Source organism: Coloeus monedula (genome assembly GCF_965178545.1).
Source record: "Coloeus monedula genome assembly, chromosome: 7".
Classification (NCBI taxonomy): Eukaryota; Metazoa; Chordata; class Aves; order Passeriformes; family Corvidae; genus Coloeus; species Coloeus monedula.
The window spans coordinates 29,121,682-29,146,277 of NC_138787.1; the positions used below are offsets into that span (position 1 = coordinate 29,121,682).

Sequence of the window (24,596 nt, forward strand, 5' to 3'; positions counted from 1 at the left end):
CGCTGACCACGGGAAGAATGGGGGACCCAGAGCGCACGCGCCGCCCGCGCCCGCCCCGCCCCGCCCCGCCCCGCGCGCCGGCGCGGCGCCGCCCTGCGGCCGCTGGTACCGCGGTGAGGTCAGCGCGCGCCGTGCGCATGCGCGGGGACCGTTACCGCGCGCCCGGTCGCCATGGCGACTCCGCCCGCCGGGAGCCGGGCCGGGGAGCGCGGACACGCGCGTTCCTGGGAATGCCACGCGTGTTCCCGGGAATGCCACGGCCCCGTCCCCGCTGACCGGCCTCCAGGCACTGCGGCGCCCCCGGCTGCTGCTTCGGCCAGGCCGAAACGCTTTGAGAGGAATTCCCCGCACTGCGCGCGGAGAGCGCGAGGGCTCGGTGCTGCCGTGAGGCCGTGGCCGCGCACTGCCCTCCTTTAGGGAGCCCCCGGGGAGGGAAACTGTTCCACAGAACCACAGAGTGCGTCAGGCTGGAAGGGACCACAGCGGGTCACCTGGTGCAACCTCCCTGCTCCAGCAGGGCCATCCGAGAGCACATGGCACAGCACTGTGCCCACACAGCTCTGGAGTGGGGGGAACTCCACCCTGTCTCTGGACAAGCTGTTCCAGTGCGCGGTCACTGCACAGTAAAGAAGTTCTTCCTCCTGTTCAGGTGGAAATGCCTGTGCATCAGTTTCTGCCCGTTGCTTCTTCTGTTGCTGGGCACCACTGAGCAGAGCCTGGATCCATCCTCTTGGCATCCCCCTTTAGATACTTATACACATGGATGAGGTCCACTCTGTCGTCTCTTTTCAAGGCTGAAGAGCCCCAATTCTCTCAGCTTTTTCTCATATCAGAGATGCTCCAATCTCTTAATCATCTTTGTTGCCCTCCACTGGACGTGCTCCATGTCTCTCTGTTTTGTACAGCCTTAGTTAAAAAGCTGCATTTAAAAGTAACTAATTATTTCTCCTTCATGGAAAGATTTCCAGCGCTTCCACTATAAAACTGAGGTGATATTGGGAAACAAATGCCCTGTGCAGAAGCTCTTTACCAAGATGTATTTGACCATCTTGTTGCCTGGGCTCATGACTGCTTTTCTCCTGTTGGTTGGGGAATGAATCTCCATATCCCCTCAAACTACCACTGTCCTCGTCCTCTGTGCTGCAGAAGGCAGCTGACCTCCATAACACTGCAGCTCCCAACGAGCACAGAGTCTGAGCCATCAAAACATGGGAGAGCTGTATGCGGAACAAGTGATTGACTTTCATTAATAACTTCGTGAAATAATAATGCCCTTCTCCTTGGCTCGTGCCTCTGGCACAGCAATGACTCTTGGCAAGCCCCCTCCAAATAATCCTAGATTTGCCAGTTTGTTCTTTCTTGCCATCAGGTTCCACAGCAATACCTAACTGCTGCTTTGGGTAAAGCCATCGGCACAGGCTGAGTGTAAAGTCTGGAACAGGCTGCACAGATGTCAAGAGAAAGCTGGGGATATTAGTGCTTAAAAGGATGCCAGCTCTCAGTAAACTGAAAGCAGGTGATTACAAACCAGCTTTAGAAATTACCATGGTTCTTACCCCCAGGCAGTAGCTAATCTCCTGAGAGCCCTAACTGGCTAAGCACTACTACCCACAGTAGAGACACAACAGCTCTGCTTCAACTATTGTGGCTACCCAGTCCCCATTTCACTCTCTATCTGCTCCCAGAGGAAGCACAACCCATGTGCCGAGTGTTTTCCCTCCCTGGTTGGGCAGTTCTGCAAACAGGACTCCTCCAGTGGTTTGCCCTTCTCCTGTTTTGCACTCTCCCAACTGGAGGGCAACATGATCTCTGAGGACAGAGATCATGGGTACATTAATAAAGGACCAATCATTCCACTTCATCTGGATCTGCTAGAACTACAGGCAGAGTTCTCTCAGAGTCTAGACAGTTCCCTCTCTGTTCCCAAATACCTTCACATTTCATTTTGAACAAGAAAATGAGATAAAACCTGAATAGTTCTAAGTTAGGTGAATTATGATAAGCAATATTTAGTTTAGTTCAGTAAGAAATCAATAACTTTGCATCACACATTTATTATTTATTGTGTATCGCACTTTAGCTGTGACTTTATTCTCTTCAGTATTACAATAAAGAGGCATTTGCTTTGGAAATCTCCCCAAACTGCCTTCTGTTATGATTGCATGTTTGTCCTTTTTTCACAGATTCTTACTTCTGGTGATTCTACAGTCACTGTTTGGCAGCCTAAAGCTTTGTAAAGGAATGCTGAGAAATGAAGCTGGCATAGGTTAAAGTATTTTTTTCCCCTCCTAGATGAAACTTGCACAGAAAATGTGGCTTTTATTCTCCCTTTGGTTACAAGACTTCGGGAGACAACAACTGCAGGAAACTTAGAAGTTTCATCATTGTGCAACTGACAGATTGTGGACATGGTCTTTCTCTATGTGTTTTCTTCACATTTTTCTTTAAAGCAGGTAAAGTCTCTACACAGAAATAAATTTGTCACCTAATCAGCTCTAATGTTTGGATTTTTTTGCCTGTTACTACATGACTGTTTCCTTGCTCCCTCCAGAGACTTTTAGAACAGTTTATGCCTATATTTAAGACAACCAAATTGCTCCATGAGCAGCAGCACTAATGATGCCTGGCTTCTCACAGGTCTCTGTTCTTTGTCCCTCTAATCCGCCCTGCTCTCTCAGCAGCCCTACCTTCCTTTGTGTGTCCTGTGCCACTCCCCTCCAAGGGGACACGGGCGGGTTAGTCCAGGGCTGTATCCGCGTGCAGATGGAAGGGCAGCCTTCCATCACAAGGGATCACACCACGCCCGAGCTCCCTCCTGCCTTCCCCTGAGGCTGGCAATGATTATTTCTCTCTTCCATTGCTCATGAAACTTGAGATTGTTTCCTCCCCCCTAAACACCGAGAAGGAAAAAGGAGGGAGTTAGCCTAGCAGCTGAATAGAAGCGGACAGATAGACTGGTCACATAAGCCTCGTTTTCATCAGGAAAATAAGTACAAAATACATTGTAACCTGCAGGTTTTCTTCCAATATTTTAAAAGTAGGAGGTGAAAGCATTGTTCTGATTCTTGCCCTTTAGGTTTCTTGACATTAATCTCAGGATTCTTTAATCCTGCTCTCGATTCCTCGGCGCAGCCTTTCAGCTTTCCCAGGGCCATCACTCTGCATTAGCTCTGGCACACCTGTGACAGACCTGCACATCCATCGCCTGCGACAGCTCCCAATGGAGACCCACCGTGAAGGCACAGCAGGATACCCCAAGGGCAACCAGATCTAAGCTTCTGGATGGAATCCAGTCTGCAGGGATAACTCAGCTTCTCCAAAGTTATTGTCAGGTAACAACTGTGCTATTGCTAAGCAGTCCTTGGGGATTCATCCTGGAGTGCAGGGAGGACTCTCTAAATGAAGGAAATTGAAGTAACCACTGGAGGAGCTGCTACCATCATAAGAGACTGCTTGACCAGGCCTTCACTACCAGTGGCTCAACAGCAGGCATTTGGCAGTACCCTTATCCATAACATACCGAAAAAAAGGAACTTTTTACTATGCTCTGATTTCTGAAAGATCTCCATTTACTTACCTGTCTCCAAAACAAAGAGACCAGTGCAGCGGAAAAGTCTCCTGAGAGGATACTGTTCCCAGTGAAGCTGCACGTATCTCTCTATCAGTCCACCTGCAAAGCACACTGTTCCCTGCTTGTTGAGAAAGCTCTGCTTGGACACAAGGAGCTGTGTGCTTATACACGTGCACAACAATGCACAGCCCATCTGCAAGGTGAAAAAAGAGATGAACTTTAACTATGGACATCTAAGTAAGGGCAAAGCAAAGTCAGGAAGCTTTTTAAAATAAAGAAATGTAGGGATAGTCTAGCTTTCAGTTACCGACACTGCTCTTTCAAATAAAAACACATCAATAAAACTAGTGGGAAGCAGATGGATGGAATGGCTCTATTTCAGCAGAAACACTGACTATACCTGAATGACCTGCTCTTCCCCTTTCCTTCAGAGCCCTTTTGCACAACATCTGCTCAGGAATCTGAGAGCCTGGTGCTTCAAGGAGAAATGTTTTTATTTATGAATGACAGTATGATGATGGCAGCTGCCCATAACAAGAGAGGACAGCAGTGTCAAAGCTTGTCTGTCCCTGGGTTGCTCCCCTAGAGTTGAGTACTCTGCTATGCAGACTTAGAAAGCCACAGTTTCTTTATGTGCTGTCCCAGCTTGAATACTTGCATGACTAAGGGGGAGAACAGCTTCACTTGACTTGATGCAGCAGTGCATCTCTCCCTTTGCCATCTCCTGGCACATCTCCTGCCACATCACCTGCACAGCCTTGTGCTGTGCTGAGGAGAAGGCTGGACTGCTGCTGGCACAAATACCATGGGCCAACATGAGGTGAAGTCCAAGTACCCAACTTCTGAGTGCTGCTGATCCCACTCTGGCACAGGCCCCCCTATGTGACTCACCTCTTCTACCCCTCACTTACCTGGGAAACAGGGAATAAACTCCTTGTCCATACTGTGTGAGAACAAACACTTGAAACAGGGAAAGCACAAGTACTTCAGATCAACGTGAAATTTAATAATTCCTCTTTCTTTCCTTTGCACATGACAGTTGTCACAGCCCCAGATTTGAGCACTTTCAGCTCACACAATGTGCTCCCGCACCGCTATCTTTAATTGGCACTTTCCTGCCAAGCCTCAGCGTTTTGCATCGGACTTTTTCCACGTGAGAGCTGCCACGAACAAAGCATCCCACTGACCCACTTAACTCCCACGTGAAGGCACATGAAGCTTCGCTTCAGTCACCAAACAGAAAAGAAAACACAGGAGCAGAAGGTTTTGATTAAAGGGAAATGAGCAAATGGCTTCAAGGCTCATCGTGTGCACACGGGCACGTCTGCATGTGTTCACTCCTTGCAGACATTTGGCCACCCAAGGAGAAACATCCTGTACAAAGCAGATAGTCCTCAGGCAGTGTGAATTGGGTTGGATTCGAGCTTTCCCGTCGGCAGGAAGGTCCTGTGAGCCACGCAACATCCCCACAGGCTTCTTCCCCTGACACGGAGTGACTGCCTCCAGGGAGGCAGGCAATGGTTCATTCTCCCTGACCAAATATCAGGGAAGGTACCAATTAGTGTTAATTTTGGCATTCTTTGCTTTGTGACCAGAGCCTAAGCTGAAACCCCCCAAAACCAAATACAGGCTACTAGCAACAGTTTTCCATGCTTTCTGAGCTGTGCTAGATTTAGCCTTGGAAGATCACCTCTGGTCTTACCAAGGCATGGGCACCAGGTCTTACATTTGCATCAGAGACTGTATTTTTCCTGGCTGCTGTCAGGCCTCTGGAAAGACACATTTACACCTCAAACTTACAAGAGTCCTATTTTTGTCTTGCACTTAAATTTACATTAAGCAACAGTTCATCCCCATTTCCGCTTCCCTCCTAGTTTCCCATTTACACCGTTTCAAATGGATTTACCTCTTCCTGTGCTTGTTCTCTATAGTCATCCATGATACTATTTTATCTTTTTTCCACCATCCAAACACAATTATGTTCATATCTCCTTTCTTTTTTTATACTTGCACATCACACGTGTGCATACCTTACCAGCACGGGTTCTTTCAATCTTTGAAAACATTTCCTTTTTATCCTCTCCCAAATATTAAGCCAACTGGAAAGTGACACATCAAGGTTAGGAATGCAGTCTGCTCCTGACAAGGAAAAAATGCTGAGCTTTGCAAGAGAGGCTAAATGGATTAAGATCCTTTTAAAGATTAGGTCACCCTTCACCCCAAATGCAGATTTCTACTGAAATTAAAGGAAGCTCTTACAGAGTGCAATGAGAGGGCTGACATTTAATGGCAACACAGCAAACAGCCCACCCAAACCCAACTGTCCAAATCACCAACTCCAAATGAGTCTTAACAACCAACTGGTTGATTCTGTACTACATATTAACACGGCAGGATTTCATCTTGTAAAATTATGAGCTGATGGGGGAGAAAAGCTGAGGTAGGAGTTCTCAGGATAAAAACTTAGGCTGTGATTCATCTGATGTGGCTGCACTGACATTACACCAACAGACAGGTTTGCCTTGAAGGAATCCATACTGCCTCTGAAATTAGTCCCTTGCACTTGCATAGCTCCTGCCAGACCAGTCACAAAGCTCCAGCAGCTCCAAACCTGGAATTTGTTTTTAAGGATATAGTTCAACAGAACACACCTTAAGCATTGTCCAGTTAATAAACTACAAACATCAGTCTTTGTGTGGGACAGCTGAAGGAAAACTTTATAGATTTGTCTTACATTTCCTCTGCCATCACTTCTGGGCAGATGAACACAGCCCTCTTCTAACAGGCAGACCTGAAAATGCAGCTCAGCACCTGAAAACCACACCAAAGCCCTTCCAGCTCTCACATCAACAGAAATAAAAATACTGCAGGTGATAAAGCAGCTTTGCTGCTGCTGCACAGCTGGCACAGACCCTGCTCACTCCCCACTGCACAGCTGCCTTGTGTGAGAAACAGTAACTGAGCAAGCACAGCAGAGAGGCAAGTCCTGCCTTCACCCTCAAAATGCTGCAATGCTCTCAGCCTCGTGAAGCCACCCTGACAGCAGTAACTCCACTTCCCTGCTTGTTTTAAAAAAACCAGTACACAAGCAAACTGGGAGTTTGTGCAAGCCCTTGTAGGAAACTGGCAGCAATGCCTCACTGCAGAGCAAGCAGCCCAGTTTCCAGGTCTGCACCTGCTCACCATGGCTCCTCTCAGTCAGCACTGGAAAAACACACAGAAAAGAACAGGGCTTTCCAAAGTCACTATCATAAAAATGGGATTTAGTAGTTTCTTTCCTTCCTGTTCTTTAGAACAACAAGTTTCAAATCCAGGCCAAGCCCCAGACTCCACATGATGGATCAAACGGGCAGACAGGGAAAGGAAGCGACCCCAGTGCCTGTGGCTCACTGCAGACACTTACCTCGCTGTGTCAAAGCCCTCACAGTTCTGCCTCTCTTCAACAACATGTGTGAAGACAATTATAAACCAGCATCTTCTTCCCTGATTGGAGCCAAAACTTGTGGAGGAGCTTCTCTGTAGCTTTTCCTTTCCCAGCACAGGAGAGCCACATGGTTACTGCCCGCAAACACACAGCTGTGCAACTACTCCAGGCCTCCCAGGACAGCCAGGATCTCTGTTCCTGCCATATGCTTAATTAATGCTGGGTGGCAGAAGTGATGAGAGGCCTTGCTGCACCCTGCATGGAATAAAGTGTTTCACTTTAGGAATTCTCACTCATACAGTTAACCATTTCCTCAGCTTGCTCTGACAGCTGCTGCCCTTGGGCAGGAAGGGATGTGCCTGCATTAGCAGTGCCACCAGCAGCCTGACACACAGAATGGCCTCCCCACTGTTCCAGCAGCACCCTGGGGTGGTCCCAAGCATATCTCTGGTTAAGAAGTGCACATTATTGGTGCCTAGAGTTAGACATTTCAAGAATTTGGAGTTTAGATTGAAAACTCAGGAAAAGAGGATGTGTTTGAACACCTTGGACAATGAAGGAGTCTGGTCCAAGAGGATTTGTGGATATTCCTGGAAAACACATAATGGAGATCGCATTCACTGTACTCCTGTTATCTGCTTGCCCAGCTTTCACCTGCAGCACCCTGCCCAGGGCAGGGATGTGCTCAGCACCTCACAAAGCACAGCCCACCCCAGCCAGCTGCATCACACAGCAAAGTGAAAGCCAAACACGCCAGCACTCTGAAGGGAAAGCTGCGAGAGGGGGAATTTGCTGGAGCTCCCCTCTGCCTCGCTGGTGCATTACTTCGAGAGGAGAGCATGTCACCCCTCAGAGCCATGCCCAAGTCCTGCCTTGCACCATGAGCCATTTGCAGACAGGTTTTAACCTTGTCCCCCAGGGCTGCAGCCATTTCCAAAAAGATATGCAAACAAACAGGCTTGGTACTGGCAAGAGCAAGTGTCACTTGCCCAGCCTGCTCTCCTCCTTCACTTGGCTCATGAGCAAGCAGCAGCACTTGGACTGTGATGGCAACACACTCCTCATGCTCTGTGCAGCCTGGGCATCCCACAGCACATCTAACAGGCAAAACAAGTAGGAAAACATAAAACTGCATATTTAATTTTGAGCAGTCTAACCCTGCCATGTTCACCAGTATCTTTTTCTTGAGAGGTGAGCATTGGTTTCATCATTCCTTTTTCCCCTCTATCTTGCAGCCAATTCTGCTTTTCTCCCCCACCCTCCCTACCCCCCCATTCTTCTTTTACTTCCAGTACTTCATGTGCCAGGAAATGGTGAACGCTCTTAAACCCTGCTCCCTCCTGCAAAACAGAGAAATTGTAATAAATGAGTGCAAATTAACAGGCTTGGCTAGCACCTAAGTTTCTCAAGCTTGAAAGCAGTAGCACATACATGAGTGTTCAGCAAAACAGCTCCACAAAGTCATTCATAACTGAAAGGCAGAGCACTTGCAAGTCATGCCTTGAAACCACAGCCTCAACACTCCTAGCATCCCAGTAAAAACAACTCAGAGCCTGCCCTAAAATCAACGGCCAGGAGGTTTGTGTTTGTCCAAGATGTACAAACAAATGACTGGAGAGATGAGAAAAATCAGTGCAGGGACTGAGGCATAACTCATGACACAGCACATCTGTCCACTTGCTATGGAAACTATGTTTGGCAAATATCAGGTGTCTGAATTTCTGCTTACGTACATCTCCCTGGACAGCAGTATATTAATAACACAGGCAGCCTAAAAACAGAAACTATCACCAAGAAAAGCTGCCCTTCTGCCGAGAGTTCCTTGCTGTAGCCTAGGTATTGCTGTGCTTTCCTCCAACAACAGACTTTTGCTTCCTTGCTTTTCAGAATTGCCATCTAAGCTGATCTCAATTGAAGGAAGATGAACAAACAAAAGGAAAGGAAAGAAAAATTACAGCAGGAAGCAACCTTATTGTTAAGCACAGTTTTCTTGAATGTCTTCCCATCAAGGCTCGCACTGCTATGTGACTCTGGAAAGCAGGCAGCAGCCAGGGTTTCAGCTTAAAGGCACAAACCTTTCCAAGAGACCTGCAGAAGCCAAAGTCCCTCACGCAGGACACACAGGAGCTCATGCAGCCAGACAGGACGGCCCTGGCACTGCAAGCAGCATGAGAAGCCACTGAGTCAAACATGGAAGAAAGCAGTGAGTGGACACAGGCAGGGGCAGAACACTGGGCACAGAGAGGAGCACAGCAACAGAAGCAGAGTGGGAAGAAAGCAACTACAGGTTCAAAATGCAGGCCAAGGCATTGCAATGGAAAGCACAGGAATGGAGATGCTCAGGCTTTGGGGAATGTGGAACTGCACCAGAGAAGTTACTCTAGATAAACTAAGTTTCCTTAAGAGCAGCTTTAATTTGGCAGCCTAGGAAGGAGCACTTGTGGCACAGAAATGGGCATTTTTGGTTAAGATCAGTATCAGGTTTCTCGTGTGTTCTCAAGCTGTGTTAGAGACTCATGAGTCACACCAGTGCAGCCGTTCGCTCCACTCTGCCTGGAGAGGACGGGTTGCCTTACAAGCCCAGGAACCCTTGTGCTGCGGCATGTCCACACAGCTGAGTCGTGTGTCAGGAGATGCAGCTTCCACCAGGAGAAATGCAGCCACATTTCTGGTTCATCCTGACCCAACAGCCATCTTTATGTGCCCAACACAAAGTCAGGAACACGGACTCCAAAAGAAAACTGCCTATTCTGGGCAGATGCATTTTGCTTCTTTTCTGCTGCTCTCTGCTGTATGACATCAAGGAAGAAGTTTTTCCAGAGCTACACATCAGATACAAACAGATAAGCAATTTCTGCCAACCATTGTGATCATGCATATCTCAAACCTTGGCTGAGCATGTATTTCCCACGGGTTTGGGGTGCAAGCACTGCCTTTCATGAGAAGCACTGCTTCTCATGAAACAACGCACAAGGAAGGAAGCCTGCAGATGTACACAGCAACACTTCCATTAAAAGGCAAGGCTGGTGAAGAGATTTCCCTGGCCTGCCCAAGGTGACAAGCATTTGGCATAGAGATGCACTCATCCAAGTGGCTTCCTCAACAAAGGAGAATGATCTAATGAGTCACCAAGACAATGTCATTATGACCCCACGATTATTCCAGTGATCAGGCCAGACAGATCAGAATCAGCAAGGACAATGGTTTAGATTAATTTTTCTCTGCCAGGACTTCAAGTCTTAAAATAGCCAAGGAGTTAGTGCCAGCCACCTACCTAGCTGGTTATTGTCACCTGGGCTTTCCTCTGAAATCTTCTGCCAAGCCTGACCAGCAGCCAACAGCATTAGTGTTTAATCTCAGACAACAAAAGATGAAGGCTAAGTATGTGCACAGAACCCAAACTGGGATTTCTACAGATCTCAGACTTGCATTAAAATCCAAATTCTAACTGCACAGTCAAACTGCCTGTTCAAACAGGACTGGATATCTGCCATCTGCAATGACAAGCCAGTTGGAACAAGAATGAATCTTAATGCATCACAAAAAGCTACGCTCAGTTCTCTGAACTCATACTACTACTGACAAAAACCTGCCTTTGCACTCCTGGTTATTACAATATTTCAATGTGCTTATCACTCCCTGGAGCAGAAGATAACCTTGTTTCATGCAGGCAGTGAAACTAAAATGCAGTGACAAAGGACAACAGAACTGCCAGCAGAAGAACCCAAACTGCTCTGATTATTGGTGCATCTTCTCGAGAGCCTCAATTGCTGTGAATATATGAGAACTCACACAAAACACAGACATTCAGTTAAACAGAACAACCATTACCAAGAGCCAAGAAAGTTGGAAAATGGTAAATTTTTTAATAACTTGTCATTAATTATAAATTTAAGATACAGTTGCTTGCATTAGCAAGCTCTGAATGGACACCCTCACATTTTCTTTTCAAAAAATGAGCGCTAGACACGAGTTACAAAATTAACTGAAGGTTTTGGCACATCTGTAGCTGTGTCACAGCATGGGCACTTGTGAGCACAAAGTCAAGAAAATCTTCATAGTCAGAGAAGACCATAGGTCCCTTCATGGCTAAACCAGAGAGAGAGGATTTGTGAACAGAGTCCTTGCCTAAGAAAAACTGAACCAGTCTAGGCAGGATGAACCAAACCAGGGCAGCAGACCCTGTAGAAGCTCCACCTCAATAATTTTTAAGTTGAGAAAAACGTGGCTACAGCCGCAAAAATTTTAAGTCTGTTTCTGTTTCTTCAGGCTTGGTCTTTGCCTTGGCTGCTTCTTTGGTCTCTGCACAGCATTCTTAACACTGGCAGAGGGAAGCCTGAGAGTTACTTCATCATCCTCCGTGTCATCATCCACCTGAGCAGCTTTCCGGCGCTCAAGCACTGCTGGAGTACAGACTGGAGTAGGATCCTGAAGAGATCAGAAAAACAGGGTTCACTGCAAAGCCATCTGCCAGAGAAAGTTGTCACTGGCCCTGTATTACCACAAGACAACTCAGCCCAGCTCTCCTTCAGGAAATTCTTTTAGTTTTATAACTAGCTACTTTTGTAGACATTATTTCTGTGGACAGAAATGTCACCTTCAAAGAAGTGTATGTGAACGGCAAATGGAAATTAATTCACATTTTCTAACATGTTGTAATGCACATTTGCTTTCTAAACTTTCTATTTCCTGACTCAAAGCATCAAGAAAGTCAAGTGGAAGAGAATCAGGGCAAGGGATGGGGGGAAAGTATACTTGAGCCTGGCATTCAGAAATGCCACATTCAAGTTCACAGCAGAGCTGAAACATCCCAGCTTCATTACCTCAGTAAGTCCTCAGAACTCAGATAACAGAATGTGTTAGTTATCCTGTCTTCCTCACAACCAGCCACGTCCCAATTATCACAAGCAAATCCAGTAATAATAAAAATCCCCAAACACCCCCGCCCCCCCAAACTCACAACAGTGATGAAACAGAACAGAAAGGTTAAAGCCTTACAGCGTTTTTAGACAGTCAGTATCCCAAATCTCAGTCCTGATGATCTGAACTTCCCTTTCATTCTACTGCTACTTTTCCCTGGCATTTGTTTCCAAAACACCAAATACCATGCATGGAGAGCATGGGGTAGGAGGGACAGTAGAGTATGAAAATGGGGACAGACAGCACTAGACTATATTAACAATTCAACTTCCTTTTGATCTAAACAGGCTGGCACTGTAACGTGGTCCAACAGAAGGATTCCGTCAAGGAGATCACATCATGTCAGTTCAAAGCACAGGTGCAGGGGGTGTACAGGTGCCTGTCCCCAGAACCCTGCATTCCCCCAGCCTCAAGGGAGTAGAGGCTGACACACCGAGGGACTGGCACTGGTTACAGTGTGCTGAGCAGAAGCCTTTGCTGCTGAATGCTCCCACGGGAGAAAGAAGCGCAAGGATTCAATCACCCTCTCCGGTTCAAGAGTGTTAATACATCTCAAAGGAGCTACTTCTAGCACAAACATCTCTCAAGCAAACAATGTCAAGGTTTTGGTGTGTTGGAATCAGTATGAAGGTGCCAGCTGAAGACTTTAAACATCCGCCCCAGTGTGAGTGGTGGTACTGGACACCACCAGGACTGGTCCATCTTACCTGGCTGCTCAAAGAAACATTCAGTTTTGCTTTCTTGGCTGTTTTAACTTTTTTTCTCTTTTTGGAAAGTGCCTGTGCAGCCTAGGAAGCAAGACAGATCAGGTGGATCACTACATGCTTATGTGAAGATGCGAACACTTAACAGCTCACAGGTTCCTTTGTTTCAGAGCTACGAAGTCTTTGCTACAGCAAATAGGTTTAAAGTAATAAACTGACTGACACAGAGGTGGTCTGGTTCGAACAAAAACACCCAAAGCAACACAAGAAAAGGTGCTACTGTGCATTTTAAAAACACTCCACATTAAACAGCATTAACTGCTTACAACTCAAGTACATGACCCAAGCACTCTGCAGAGGAGGAACATGCAGGGGCTGTGGATGGAAGTTCTGGTCTTGGGACCTGCTTTCAGACCCGCTACCCTGCCAAAGCCTCCCACAGGGCTCGGGCAAAGCCCCTCTGTTCTTTGGTGATCTGCACTCCAGTATTAAACCACAGAATATCCAACTGCTTGCACCAACAGAAGAAGAGGAACATCTCTCCTCTGTTGTTACTTATTTACTTCTCTACAGGCACATGGAGTGCAGCCCAGCCACAGCAGCCCACTGAATTCCTGGAGCTTCTATGGAGTTCCTAACACACATGAGCCTCCCTGGGGCTGCAGTGCTTTTGCCAGTTCCACACAAAACACATGACTTCCATGTATTCAGCACTACCCTAGAAACACACCTTGCTTAACACACTCATCGAAACAACACCAAACTTACAAATCCTGGGAAGTCATACTCGAGGCCCTTTTCAGCCAGCTTCTTCCGTAGAAGCCTCTCCTTCCGCAGCAGGCGCTTGGTCATCCTGGCTTTCTCCACGAGGGAGCGGATCCTGTTGTAGCGCCGGACAGCCGGCTGAGAAGGCTTCCGGAAGATCTTGTCACAGTCCTTGAAGAGGTTTTCATGGACCTTTTCGGGAGGTATGAACTGACCTGTACCAAAGACAGACATGGGATTACAACAGAGCTCCCCTTCCCGCCAAGGGCGCTCACGCAACACCATTCATGGCTACAACACCGTGCTGGTGCAGCGATTTAGGAACACTGAACTGGGCACTGCATCCTCAGCTAGTAAGAGAGATGGATGGATGGATGGATGGATGGATGGATGGATGGATGGATGGATGGATGAAACACTTTCACCCAGAAAGAGCAGAGAAAATTGTTTTACAACAACACGTAATTCATAACCCCTTACAAAGCAAGTTTTACTGTCACCATGTCTGAGAAACTCAGTGATTTAATCAATCTTTTAATCAAAAAAGCCCCTCATGTGAAACCTCACAGACAACAGCTGCAGCAGGTACAAATGCCAAGGAGTTTCCACATGAAAGGAACTCTGGGTTTGCCTCTACACCAAACCCAACCATACCCTGAGATTTCATGCTACACAATCACACTAAGAGCAGTATCAGCCCTGAGAAAAAAACAGCAGTCGTGACCAAAAGGCTGCTGAGCATGCTCTTTACACGTGATGAAAAGCTCAGCCCCGCAGAAGAGATTTTTGGGACAAAACTTCATTAAAAAACCCTAAGATTCTATGCACAGTTGAAAAAGACAACTGAAATAACTACAAGTTTCCTTTGCATGCTTGAGGACTTAAAATTCAGCTTATACTTACACTTCAGCAGTCTCTCAGAAAACAGGTAGTTGTTCATTGTGTCTGCAACAATCTTGGCCACATCATCAGACTCAAACTCCATAAATGCATAGCCTTTGCTGGCTCCAGTCTGTGAGTGACGAGACAAAAACCTGAAACAATGCTTTGCTACCTGGAGAGCTCTATTAAAATTATCTTATTCTTCCAAAGTCATAGCCCATTCTCAGCTAACCACACATAGTTTCAGAAGCTCACTGAAATTGCGAAAAGCATCAGATTTAGTCCTAAATTGGTATGACATTATTCGTAAAATACGTATTTGCACACAAAACAAACTGCTCACCAGTATCTATACTTGTTAAAAAAACAAAGCTGCCCTGCTTGGCTGCTGTTTGGCTGTTCCATGCTTATACAGCAGTCTTATAATGTGACAGCAAACCCAGAAGTGAGAAGAAATTAGATTTATCGAATACAAAACAACAAGTAAGTTAGAACAGAGGCACTCGCTTCACGTTGTACGTTGAACTGGTGCACTCAGGCACTGTAAATTCACTGGAGTGAATTTCTTTTCGGAAGAAAGGACCACAAGAGCCGCGGCCCAGCCGCTTCCAAGTCGGAGACAGCCCCCGGCCCTGCCGGTCCGACCGGGCACGGCTCCGCCGCGTCCCACGTGGGGCTCCCGAGGGCCTCGGGGCGCTGTGGCCTCTGCGCGTTCCCAGGGCCCATGCTCGGCAAGGGGGAAGCCCCAGAGGTCACGGAGACTGCCCGGCCCAGCCTCAGGCAGCCGGCTGCGAGCGCTCCGCCGCATTCCGGCACTGCACGGGCCGCAGCCCCGGGGCAGCCGCGGGGCCGCTCCTCACCTTCTTACTCCTGGAGAGCCGCAGCCGCGTCACCGTCCCGAACTGCCCGAAGTACTCGCGGAGTTGCGGCTCGCAGAGGCCCCGCGGGAGATGCCCCACAAACACCACGCCCGGCGTCAGCTCCTCCTGCAGGCACAGAGCGACCGCGTCAGCCCGGGCCGGGACTCACCGCACCGCCGCCGCGCCGCCCCGCTCACCTTGGTCGCTCGCTTGGTGCGGGTCCGCTGCACCTTCTGCTGGAACTGGCGCTGCAGCCGCGGCTCCAGCGCCAGGAGCGGCGCCGCCCTCACGGCCGTGGCGGACGCAGGCGCCTCCGCCGCCATGGCCGCCTCTGCCGCCATGCTGCCTCCGCGCGGCCGCCGGAAGTGCGTCACTGCCCTCGCGCCGGCGCCGCGCGGCCAGACGCCGTCTCCCAGCAACGGGGCGGAGGGGCCCTCGCGCAGCCCCACGAGGGCCGGCCTCCTCGCACGGGAGGGCGGCCTGAAACACAGACGCCGCCGGGGCGACAAACTCCCGCCCTGGGGGCGACCAACTGCCCCCCCGGGGCCATCAGCCCTCTCTGGGCACCCTCCGGAGCCGCCCCTTCGCCCATTCCTGGCTGCTCCGGCCGCTCAGGCGGTGCTCGGGGCAGCCCGGCGCGGCGCGGTCAGGCGGTGCGTGGGGCAGCCGCGCGCCAGCGGCACCGAAGGCCCGGTGGGCGGGAAGCGGCGGCATCATGTCGGTGAGCGAGATGTTCGCGGCGCTGCAGGGAGCGCTCGGCCAGGACCAGGATATCCGAGAGGTGCCAGGGCGGGCGGGACGGGCGCGGGAGGGGACGGGGCTGTGCCTCGGCTGACGGCGCGCTGTGCCCGCAGGAGATCCGGAAGGTGGTGCAGGCGCTGGAGCAGACGGCGCGGGAGATCCTGACGCTGCTGCAGGGCGTGCACCAGGGGCCCGGCTTCCAGCACAGTGAGTCCCGCGCCGCCGCCCCCGGGCAGCGGGGAACAGCCGGGGGGCGGGAGTGCCCCTCGGAGCACGGAGGTCCCCTGTACTGGGAACTCTTTTCCAGCTTCCAGGCTCTCCCGAGGAGTCCAGCGTGGGCTTCCCAGAGGCTGCTGGGAAGAGGAGGGCGCAGCTGGGAGGTTTCAAGCCACACAAGTAGTAAAGCTGTTGTTCAGTCTTAGGGAACACCGTTCTATCCCTTTCTCCCCTCCCTAGCCTGGTGCTTTTCTGTCTCGGTGCAGAGCAGTGTGTTCTTTTCCAGGTGTTCACGTCCTGGGCTGCTGAGTTGGCTCTTAGGTTTCCCTGTAAGTGGCTTGCACATAGACTGTTTTATCTTTACTTGTCGGGCCTTTGTATCAATGTCCCTGTTCCATCTCTTCACCCCACACCCCAAAAAGCTGTGGTCCTGAGCACTCGGGGGTATTCAGGATGGACTGGGATGGGGGGGAACACACATTAATCTGGTTTTTGCCAAACAGATTCTGTGTGCATGTATAAAATCTGCTTAATGCAGCAAAATGTGAAAGGAATTTGCAAAGGCCAAAAAAGCAGGACCTGCCCTTGATGTCTGAGTGACAGCAGGAATTGTTCTACATCTTTGGAGGTTTGGGTTGTCACCAGCCTGGTTCCAGGCTTTTGAATGCTGGACAGAATGTTTCTGGGCCAGCCCGTTTCCTCCAGACCAGGAGAGCAGCTCTGCAGGCCCAGGTGTCAGATGTGCTCTTTCTGCTCCCTCATTTCTCAGCCTACTGATAAAACTACTGGAATAAACTTAAATATGTCATTTAAGAGCTGGGTTTTTTCCAGTCAATATCTTGTGAGAAGAAGCAACCATTCTGACTTTGCTGGAAACTCTTGAAAGGAATTTATGCACGCCACCCTGTGAAGGGGAACAGAACAAGCCTCCCCAGATGCTGTTCTGCTCACGTGTAGAGCTGACTGGTTGTTTTCAGCCTGAAGAGGTTCCCCGGCACAGTGGGGCTGGAGCTGGAGGCCTGGGGCTCCTCTGGCCTCGGAGAGGGTCTGTGTTTAGCCATGAGCAACAGTGCAGGCAAGTGCAAGTTCCATCTGCTTGGGAAACCTGGCAGTGCTGGAAATGAGAGCTGCTGAGGGGTTATTTACACAAGCAGACATTCAGTTTTCTAACCTGGGAAAATCCCTGGTCATTGTGTGGGTAACAACTTCAGAGTCGTTTTCAAGCATTTGATAGTAGAGGCCCATGTTCAACTTGGTGTATTTTCACTTGATTTTTAATTCCTGGAGAGAGCTGGTGCTGTAACTTGAGGAATCTGAGAAGAGATTTGGAATAGTTAAAGGAAAAAAACAAAGAACAAAACCAGCTAAAAATGCAAAACAAACCAACCAACCAAAAAAAATCCCCAAGCAAAACCCCCAAAGCCTCATCTTATAATTCTTGCAAAAATAATGAGTTCATGCTTAATAGGTCAGGAGTTAACTTGTGATAACAGACCTGTGAATTTGTCATTAAGTTATATTTACAAGCATAGTAAAGAAAGTTAAGAAATGTTTAGATTAATAAAGGTTTAAAGCATAATAATGTAGTGCAAATAAACAGAAGCATTGTTGGGGGATAAATAGCACCTGTCAGTTGTCACATATTCAGACTACACTTTGATTGATAATGGTTTTAGTTCTGCACTGTAGTACCTTAAATGTATCTTTGGCTTCCTACAGCATCTCATTGTTTGATGCTGTACAGCATTTTTACTAAGAAACTAGAATGATTCTTCCTTAGTAGAGTAAAAGGGGATAAACAATGATTCCTGGAACTATGAAAGAAGATTTTTCTTATTGCAACAGAGTTCTGGCTGTACTTTATGACATAAAGATTTCTTTGGCCTTATACCTACTTATTTCAAGATGTAAGGAAAATTATTAACACTATTAATAAACTATATTGAACTAGAAAAATCTCAAATGAGAATAAACCATATAAACTAATAATTAAAAGCTAAGAATACTGTTAATTACTTGAAGTTCACAGGTGACAGAGTAACAGCTGTAGCTGTGTTGCCCTGAATTGCAGCTAGAGCTGTTTTCCCAGTCGTTCCTCACTCCTTGTGCCACTGTAAGTGGGAGATGATTTACTTCTTCCTGCAGCCTCCTGGTTGATCCTTTGTTTATTCCTGCATCCTCAATAGAGGGAGTGATGAAAACTCAAGGAGACAACAGAGAGCCAGTGGGAACAGGGAGAGGGTTTGCTCTGGGCTGACGAATATGTCCTACCAGAGAGAAGGGTAAGGGGTGTGGGCTGAGCTCTGTTAGCAGAACCACGGGATACTTGGAAGTTTGATGGAGGACAGCTTTTCATACCAGGCAGTGGCTTTGAAAATGTCATCTTGCACAGGCTTCCTTGGCTCCTTGTCCCAAATGGAGTTGGAGAACTGCTGAGAAGGCTGGGCAGGGCAGCGTGTGCTGCATCCTGCTGTTGATACCAGTCAGGGTGACAGGCAGGGCCTCCGGAGCCTGAGAGCCAACTCAGTGTCTTTGCTCTCACAACAGCAGAACATCAGAGGCGATACCTGAGGACGTGTGAGGACAGTTTGAATTTGGGGGTCGTGTGTGTCACTGGGCATTTTCTGAGCCTTTACAGTAAGGATTGTTTATTTTTGTCACAGGTTCCCTTGGCAGAAGCCAAATGTGAACGTGTTCCTTACTCTGTCCCCACAGCCATGTGATGGCTCACATGACTGAGGCAACCCTGTAGCTCTCAGTGAGCCTCACACAGCTCTTTCATCCTGGCCGCCTCATGGAGCACATCCACATTCTGCCTCCTGAAGCTCTTTATTTTTTTGCATTCATTCTCCCTCCCTTTGTTTTTTTAAACAGAAATTATGTTTTGTTAAGTGAAAGAAGTTTTATAATCACACTTAAGTGTCTTATTTGGTAAAAACCATCACAGCTTTTAGATCTAGGTTCTGTGAATAATCCTGGCTTCTGTACATGAAGATGCAGGAGGGCCTATCAGGTTGATCTTTGGCCTTTTTTAGCTCATGACCAGGATCTGTGAAAGGGCTGCAGTGAAGCTGTGGTTTGAGCCCTTTGGTCTGTCGCTGGCACTGCAGGTGCAGCGGGGCTGTAACTCTGTCGGCAAACGGGAGGTGGCAGTGGCTACTACAGGAACAAGAGATCGTTCCTCTGCAGAGCTGTAACTCTGGACAGGCTGAAACCCAGGCTCTTCAAATACATCGTAAAAAGCAGGAAATGCAGTTTCCTGAAGGGATGTTGCACCTCATGTAACCAAACTCAGATGCATTAGAAAAAAACAGGATAAGATTTTAATGTGGAGAAAGAAAAGTTGCTTTTCCTTTGACTGTGAGAGTTGTCTGGCAGCAGTGCTTGGGGGGTGTGTGCGTTTCCTTTGGGGCCAGCTGCTGTGTGCAGCGCTGTTCCATTGCTTGGGATCTGGCCGTTGCTGGGACATCTTGGCTCAAGTTCAAAACAAATGCCCAGAGCAGGTCAGACAGCCTGGAATTCTGGAGTCTTTCTGCTTTACCTCTGTGGCTCATGGTGTGACCATGACCAGGAATACTTCTCAGATTGATTCCAAGTGTCAGTAACCTATCTTGGACAAGAAAGAAGCATAAATAGTGTTGTCTGCACTGGAAAACTCTTTACAAACTGCTGTTGCCTGTCAAATTTACATTTCCTGAATGTATTCATTCCCTGAATGCTGTGCTGTTTCTTTTTCAGTCCCAAAGAAGTGTCAGAAGGCTCGTGAGCACTTTGGTACAGTGAGGACACAGATGGAGTCTTTGAAGACCAAGTTTCCTGCTGATCAGTATTACAGGTGTGCAGGATCACACACAGCCAGACACAGATATATATGGGAATTGCTTGGGCATTTGTCATCATTGCTTTGGAATAACAATGTAAAGGTTTATGGGCTGAATGCTCCTTTCTCTTTGAAAAGTACATTGTGGTAGACAAGTGTAAGGTTTTTATCAGGATAGATAAAAAATGCTTTTGCTCAAACGCTATACCTTTTCACTAAAAATACTCAATATTGAACTATTTTTCTAGAAACTTTCTTTAAAAATAAAAAGGGAAACTTAAGAAGTTGGTGTTCTGCTGGAGCTGCCCTTGTATCTGGGAGCAGGGCATTTGCTGCTCCATTAATTTCAGTTAAGTTGTTCGGTTTGGGGCGTTTCTGCAAGCAGAGCTCTGAATCTGTCATGAAATGGCTCTTTGGTTCTGCAGACACTAAATGAAGTTGTCACCTTTGTGTTCTGCTGCTGCCAGAAGGGGACAGTGCCTGGCAAGAACATTTCAAAGAATAAGAATCTTGTCAGCTCAGATCTGCCGAGGGAGGGTGGGAGGGAAAGCCCTGGCTGTCTGTGGGCAACACAACCTGGAAAACTGTGGGAGCTGAGGAGGCGTGTGAGAGGGGCGAGCAGATGTCAGCATCCGGCATGGTAACCTGGGTGTGGAGTTCTGGAGTACCAAGGCCTTTTGTACAAAAGTACAAAAGCCTTTTGGCTGGTGTCATTTTGATAAACCAAAAATACTGCAAAATGCACTGCAGAAAGGCAGAAAACACACACATAACATGTACTTGTTGTCTAACGTTCCATTAATAAACATTAATTATTTATACCCTGATCTGGTGTTTCTTCTGCAGGTTTCATGAGCACTGGAGGTTTGTGCTGCAGCGGCTGGTGTTCCTGGCAGCATTCGTAGTCTACCTGGAGTCAGAGACATTGGTGACCCGAGAAGCTGTTGCAGAAATACTTGGGAGTAAGTTAATGTTGTAACTGAAGAGAAAAAGCTTGTGACCTTTTAGACATTGTAGTTTTCAGAGGTACAAGGAAATGGCAGAACTTCATTTCTTCCCGGGAAATCAGTTCCAGAGTTTATCTGGTATTTGATTTCATTATATAAACAATGAATTCTCAGAAGACGGAAATTGGCAAACCTAACGTTAACAAAGTATTTATTTGTTAATAAGTTCTTCATCAGTGAAGGTCATTCATTCAAAGTGTGTAAATGCACCAAAAGAATAACACAAAGATGAGAGCTTGTTTCTCTGAATTCCTGCTTTTGGTATTTAAAAAGTGCATAAAACAGATTAAGTTCTTTGTCATAAAAGAATTGTATCTTCACAGAGCAAAAGATTTGAAAAAAAGTAAGGAAAATACATCTTGTATATAGATGTAAATCGAGTTACCCTGTTGGAGGTACAGTTGAGGATGTACAAGATGCTGAATCGAGAACTGAGGAGAGGCTGTAATTACATCACATACAGGAAAAGGCTGACTTTTATTTTGTAATAATATTTCATAAATTTGATATTTCAAATTAGCTCCAGTAAACAAATGCAATTTAAGGTGGCTGGGTTTGCTCGTGCTCAGCACCACCTCATCAGTGCTCTGTTTTTGTCTCAGTTGAAGCTGATCGAGAACGGGGCTTTCACCTGGACATTGAAGATTATCTTTCTGGCATATTAACTCTGGCCAGTGAGCTGGTAAGAAAGATACTTGTGCACGTATTTGGTTTGAAACTGACCTTACAAACAAAAGTAATGTTTTTTTTAGCTTTCCTGGGTTGTTCGTGGAAGTTATGATACACAACACTTTGATCTGGACTTGTAGCAAGATGCTTCTCTGCATGTTCCTCAGCGATACTTTTAAGATTTACACTAGTCATTTGATTGAAAATGCAGAACTATGGTCAGCAAAGAGGTAGATCTAAGTACAGATAATCTGCCTGGAACACAAGGGGTTCATTTGGTACAGTAACTGATGGGGACAGTGATGTGACGTGGGGGGGTGCTGTGCTGATGTTCTCCGGTGTTTCCTCTCGCAGGCCAGGCTGGCAGTGAACAGTGTCACAGCTGGGGACTATTCCCGCCCTCTCCGCATCTCAGCCTTTATCAACGAGCTGGATTCTGGCTTCCGCCTCCTCAACCTGAAGAATGACTCCCTGAGGAAACGCTACGATGGCCTCAAATACGATGTCAAGAAAATTGAGGAAGTGGTTTATGACTTGTCGATCAGAGGACTCAATAAGGAGGCAACAGTTGGTGGAGGCGGAGAGAAGTGAAGGATGCTTGTTTGAACAGCATCATCGATTACCTCAGATGGTTGCCAATTTAGGAAGTACCTAGAGAAGCCTTCCTACAGTAGTTTAGAAGAACTGCAGCTCAAAGCTGCCCTCTATTTTCTTACAAAAGGTGTAGTACAGGCATTAGATGTTTTGTAAAATCATGTCTAGGTTAGGACAGGAGACTCTGTTTCCAGTGGAATTCCTCTGTCAAACACACGGTGCCGTTCTCTGCACAGCAACAATAGTAGTTAGTAACTCCCATGAGCTGAGATTCCCATTAGTTCTGTAGTGTTCTTGCCTGCTCTGGCTGGGAAGTGCTGTGGCTGTCTCTGCTCACACGCCCTCAGAGATGTGTGCACAGCACACAGCTCAGTGCAGACACGTGGAATCTTTTAAGAAACAGTGTGTAAATATCAGATTTTTTTAAGACACTGATTTTTTTTTGCCTTTTTGTTTCTTAAATTTTCACTTACGTAAGTTGAAAAAATTTGCATAACTGTTTATGAACCAGATCTCTTTTTTAATGGTTTCTGTTAATGTATCTCCTTTATTTGAGAAATTAGTGAAAATACTCCTGAGAATTCCTCCATTGGAACTGGTGTCTTGTACCCTGCCATATCTCCCATCCCCTCTCTCTTTTTTTTATTTTCTTTCCACAAAGATTTCAGTTACCAGGGAGAGCAGGGTTTTTTTAGACACCTGCTTTCTCTGGTGTTTGTTTTACTGGCATTTGTTTTACTGGCATGAGTAAATGCAGAGTTTTAAATGATGATTCGCCTTGAGAACTCAGTGTAACCAATTTTTATGTTTTTTTAGCTTCCAAGTTTTCTGAAAAGAGAAGTGTAAACTGATAAACTGCAGTGGTGTCTGAGTTGTAACAAGCTGTACCGGCCACAACTGTACCTGTTATCCTAGGATTAAAAAAAAACCAAACATAAAACTATAGTTTGTGTAGTAAAATGCTTGTATCTCAAGAAACACAGAACTTATTACTTCCAGTAATTGTATGTAAGATGTTTGCAAACACCAACAGCCTCTTTAATGTGTTCAAGTGGACAGACTCATGCCTCCCCATGTGCTTGTTCTCTTGTCCTAAATGACTGAGTTTTGCCATCCTCCTACTTCTGGTGGTGCAGGAGGGTTAAGGAGAACAGCTAACTTCTTTAAGAGGAGGAGGAATACTTCAGAGGATGAACAGGAACAGTTAAGTTTATGTGGGGTTTGTTGGTGTTTCAGTTTCTTAGTGAAGATTTACCACTGTTTGAATTAGGGGGTTGTTTTGTTTATTGGAAGAAAATGGTTTCTTGGTTATTATGGCCAATAAAAGCTGTTCTTTGATTTTGGCCGCTTGGTACCTCTGCCTGTTGTCTGATCATCTGCTGTTGTTTGCTTCCCTTGCTGGGAGCCTGTTCTGAAATACCAGCATTGCAGTTCATCCTTCAGCTGTCTTTGGGCAATAATGGAGTTCCTCCCCTTGGCTGTAGCTGTTCACTGGCGCACTCCTAACACTGCCAAGTGCAAAGTCAAGCTGCAACACATTTCATAGGCTTTTTAAAAATTTTTTTTTAATTTTGAGCAATTTCACCAAGTAAAATAGGAGAGCTATGGAGTGTATCCTTACCAATCCAAGAGGTGGCAAGATTATCTTCAGAGCATCTCATAATCTTTCCTGTTTGTCCTCATCCTTCGTATCTTATGTCACTTAACATGAGGAGATTGTAATATTCCCCTTTCACAGCTGAAGAAAATGAGGGTGTAACTTCCTGAGCCCCATGGCAATGTAACAGCTTTTAAAGTATTTCTTTGTTCTTGCCCTGTGCCAGTGTTTGCTCATTTCTCAGCACTGTGGACATGGGAGGAAGGAAGGAGCTTAAGCCAGTTTTACTGCCAAAAGCAGAGATGAGGGATAAACCAACACCCTAAGGCTGTGCAGACACAGCTTGCAGTTCAATGCCACACAGGAAATTCGTGGGAGCAGAATAGAGAAGGGGAATAAAAAAGGGGAATAGAAAAGGGTTTCCTGAGCATCAGTGTGGTGTGTCTTAGGTTAGAGGACTCCTGGCATGTGGGACTGGGATGTGAGGCCATGTGGCAGCACAGCTGCTGGTTAAGGCTTTGCACTGACTTGTGTCCCAGGTGCCCCAGTTGCACTTGGTCATGCAGCAAGTCTGCTTCCTGACACGGGATCCTGTATGCCTAACACAGCTTTTCACTAGATCCCAGATGGAGCAGTGCTGTGCCACAGGGGCAGGTACCATGGGAGGGACAACTGCAAGAGCAAGGCTCTTACTTAGGGCTGACAGAGGTGCAAGGTGTGGGATCCTTCTGTCTAAGGCTCTGTGAAAAGTAAGTGCCCAAGAAAGAGACAGTGTTGTGTTCTTAGAGGGTGTGTAACAAACACCTAATTCTTTCCTGTTCTAGTT

General features: G+C 47.1%; 2 protein-coding genes across 2 annotated transcripts; one reads left to right on the top strand and one right to left on the bottom strand.

Annotated features, from left to right (window-relative positions):
* Window positions 1–10,849: 10,849 nt before the first annotated feature.
* Window positions 10,850–15,473, bottom strand: NIFK (nucleolar protein interacting with the FHA domain of MKI67). The gene is made up of 6 exons (XM_082285098.1): window positions 15,324–15,473; window positions 15,127–15,252; window positions 14,288–14,396; window positions 13,388–13,599; window positions 12,623–12,703; window positions 10,850–11,423 (listed from the first exon to the last, which is right to left on the bottom strand). Exons 1-6 carry the CDS (start codon window positions 15,465–15,467, stop codon window positions 11,241–11,243), a joined length of 855 nt encoding a protein of 284 aa, XP_082141224.1. The 5' UTR covers window positions 15,468–15,473; the 3' UTR covers window positions 10,850–11,240.
* A 352-nt stretch (window positions 15,474–15,825) lies between these two features.
* Window positions 15,826–23,516, top strand: TSN (translin). Its single transcript, XM_082285370.1, has 6 exons — window positions 15,826–15,907; window positions 15,981–16,074; window positions 19,822–19,918; window positions 20,750–20,865; window positions 21,513–21,592; window positions 21,934–23,516. Exons 1-6 carry the CDS (start codon window positions 15,842–15,844, stop codon window positions 22,168–22,170), a joined length of 690 nt encoding a protein of 229 aa, XP_082141496.1. The 5' UTR covers window positions 15,826–15,841; the 3' UTR covers window positions 22,171–23,516.
* The last annotated feature ends 1,080 nt before the right edge of the window (window positions 23,517–24,596 follow it).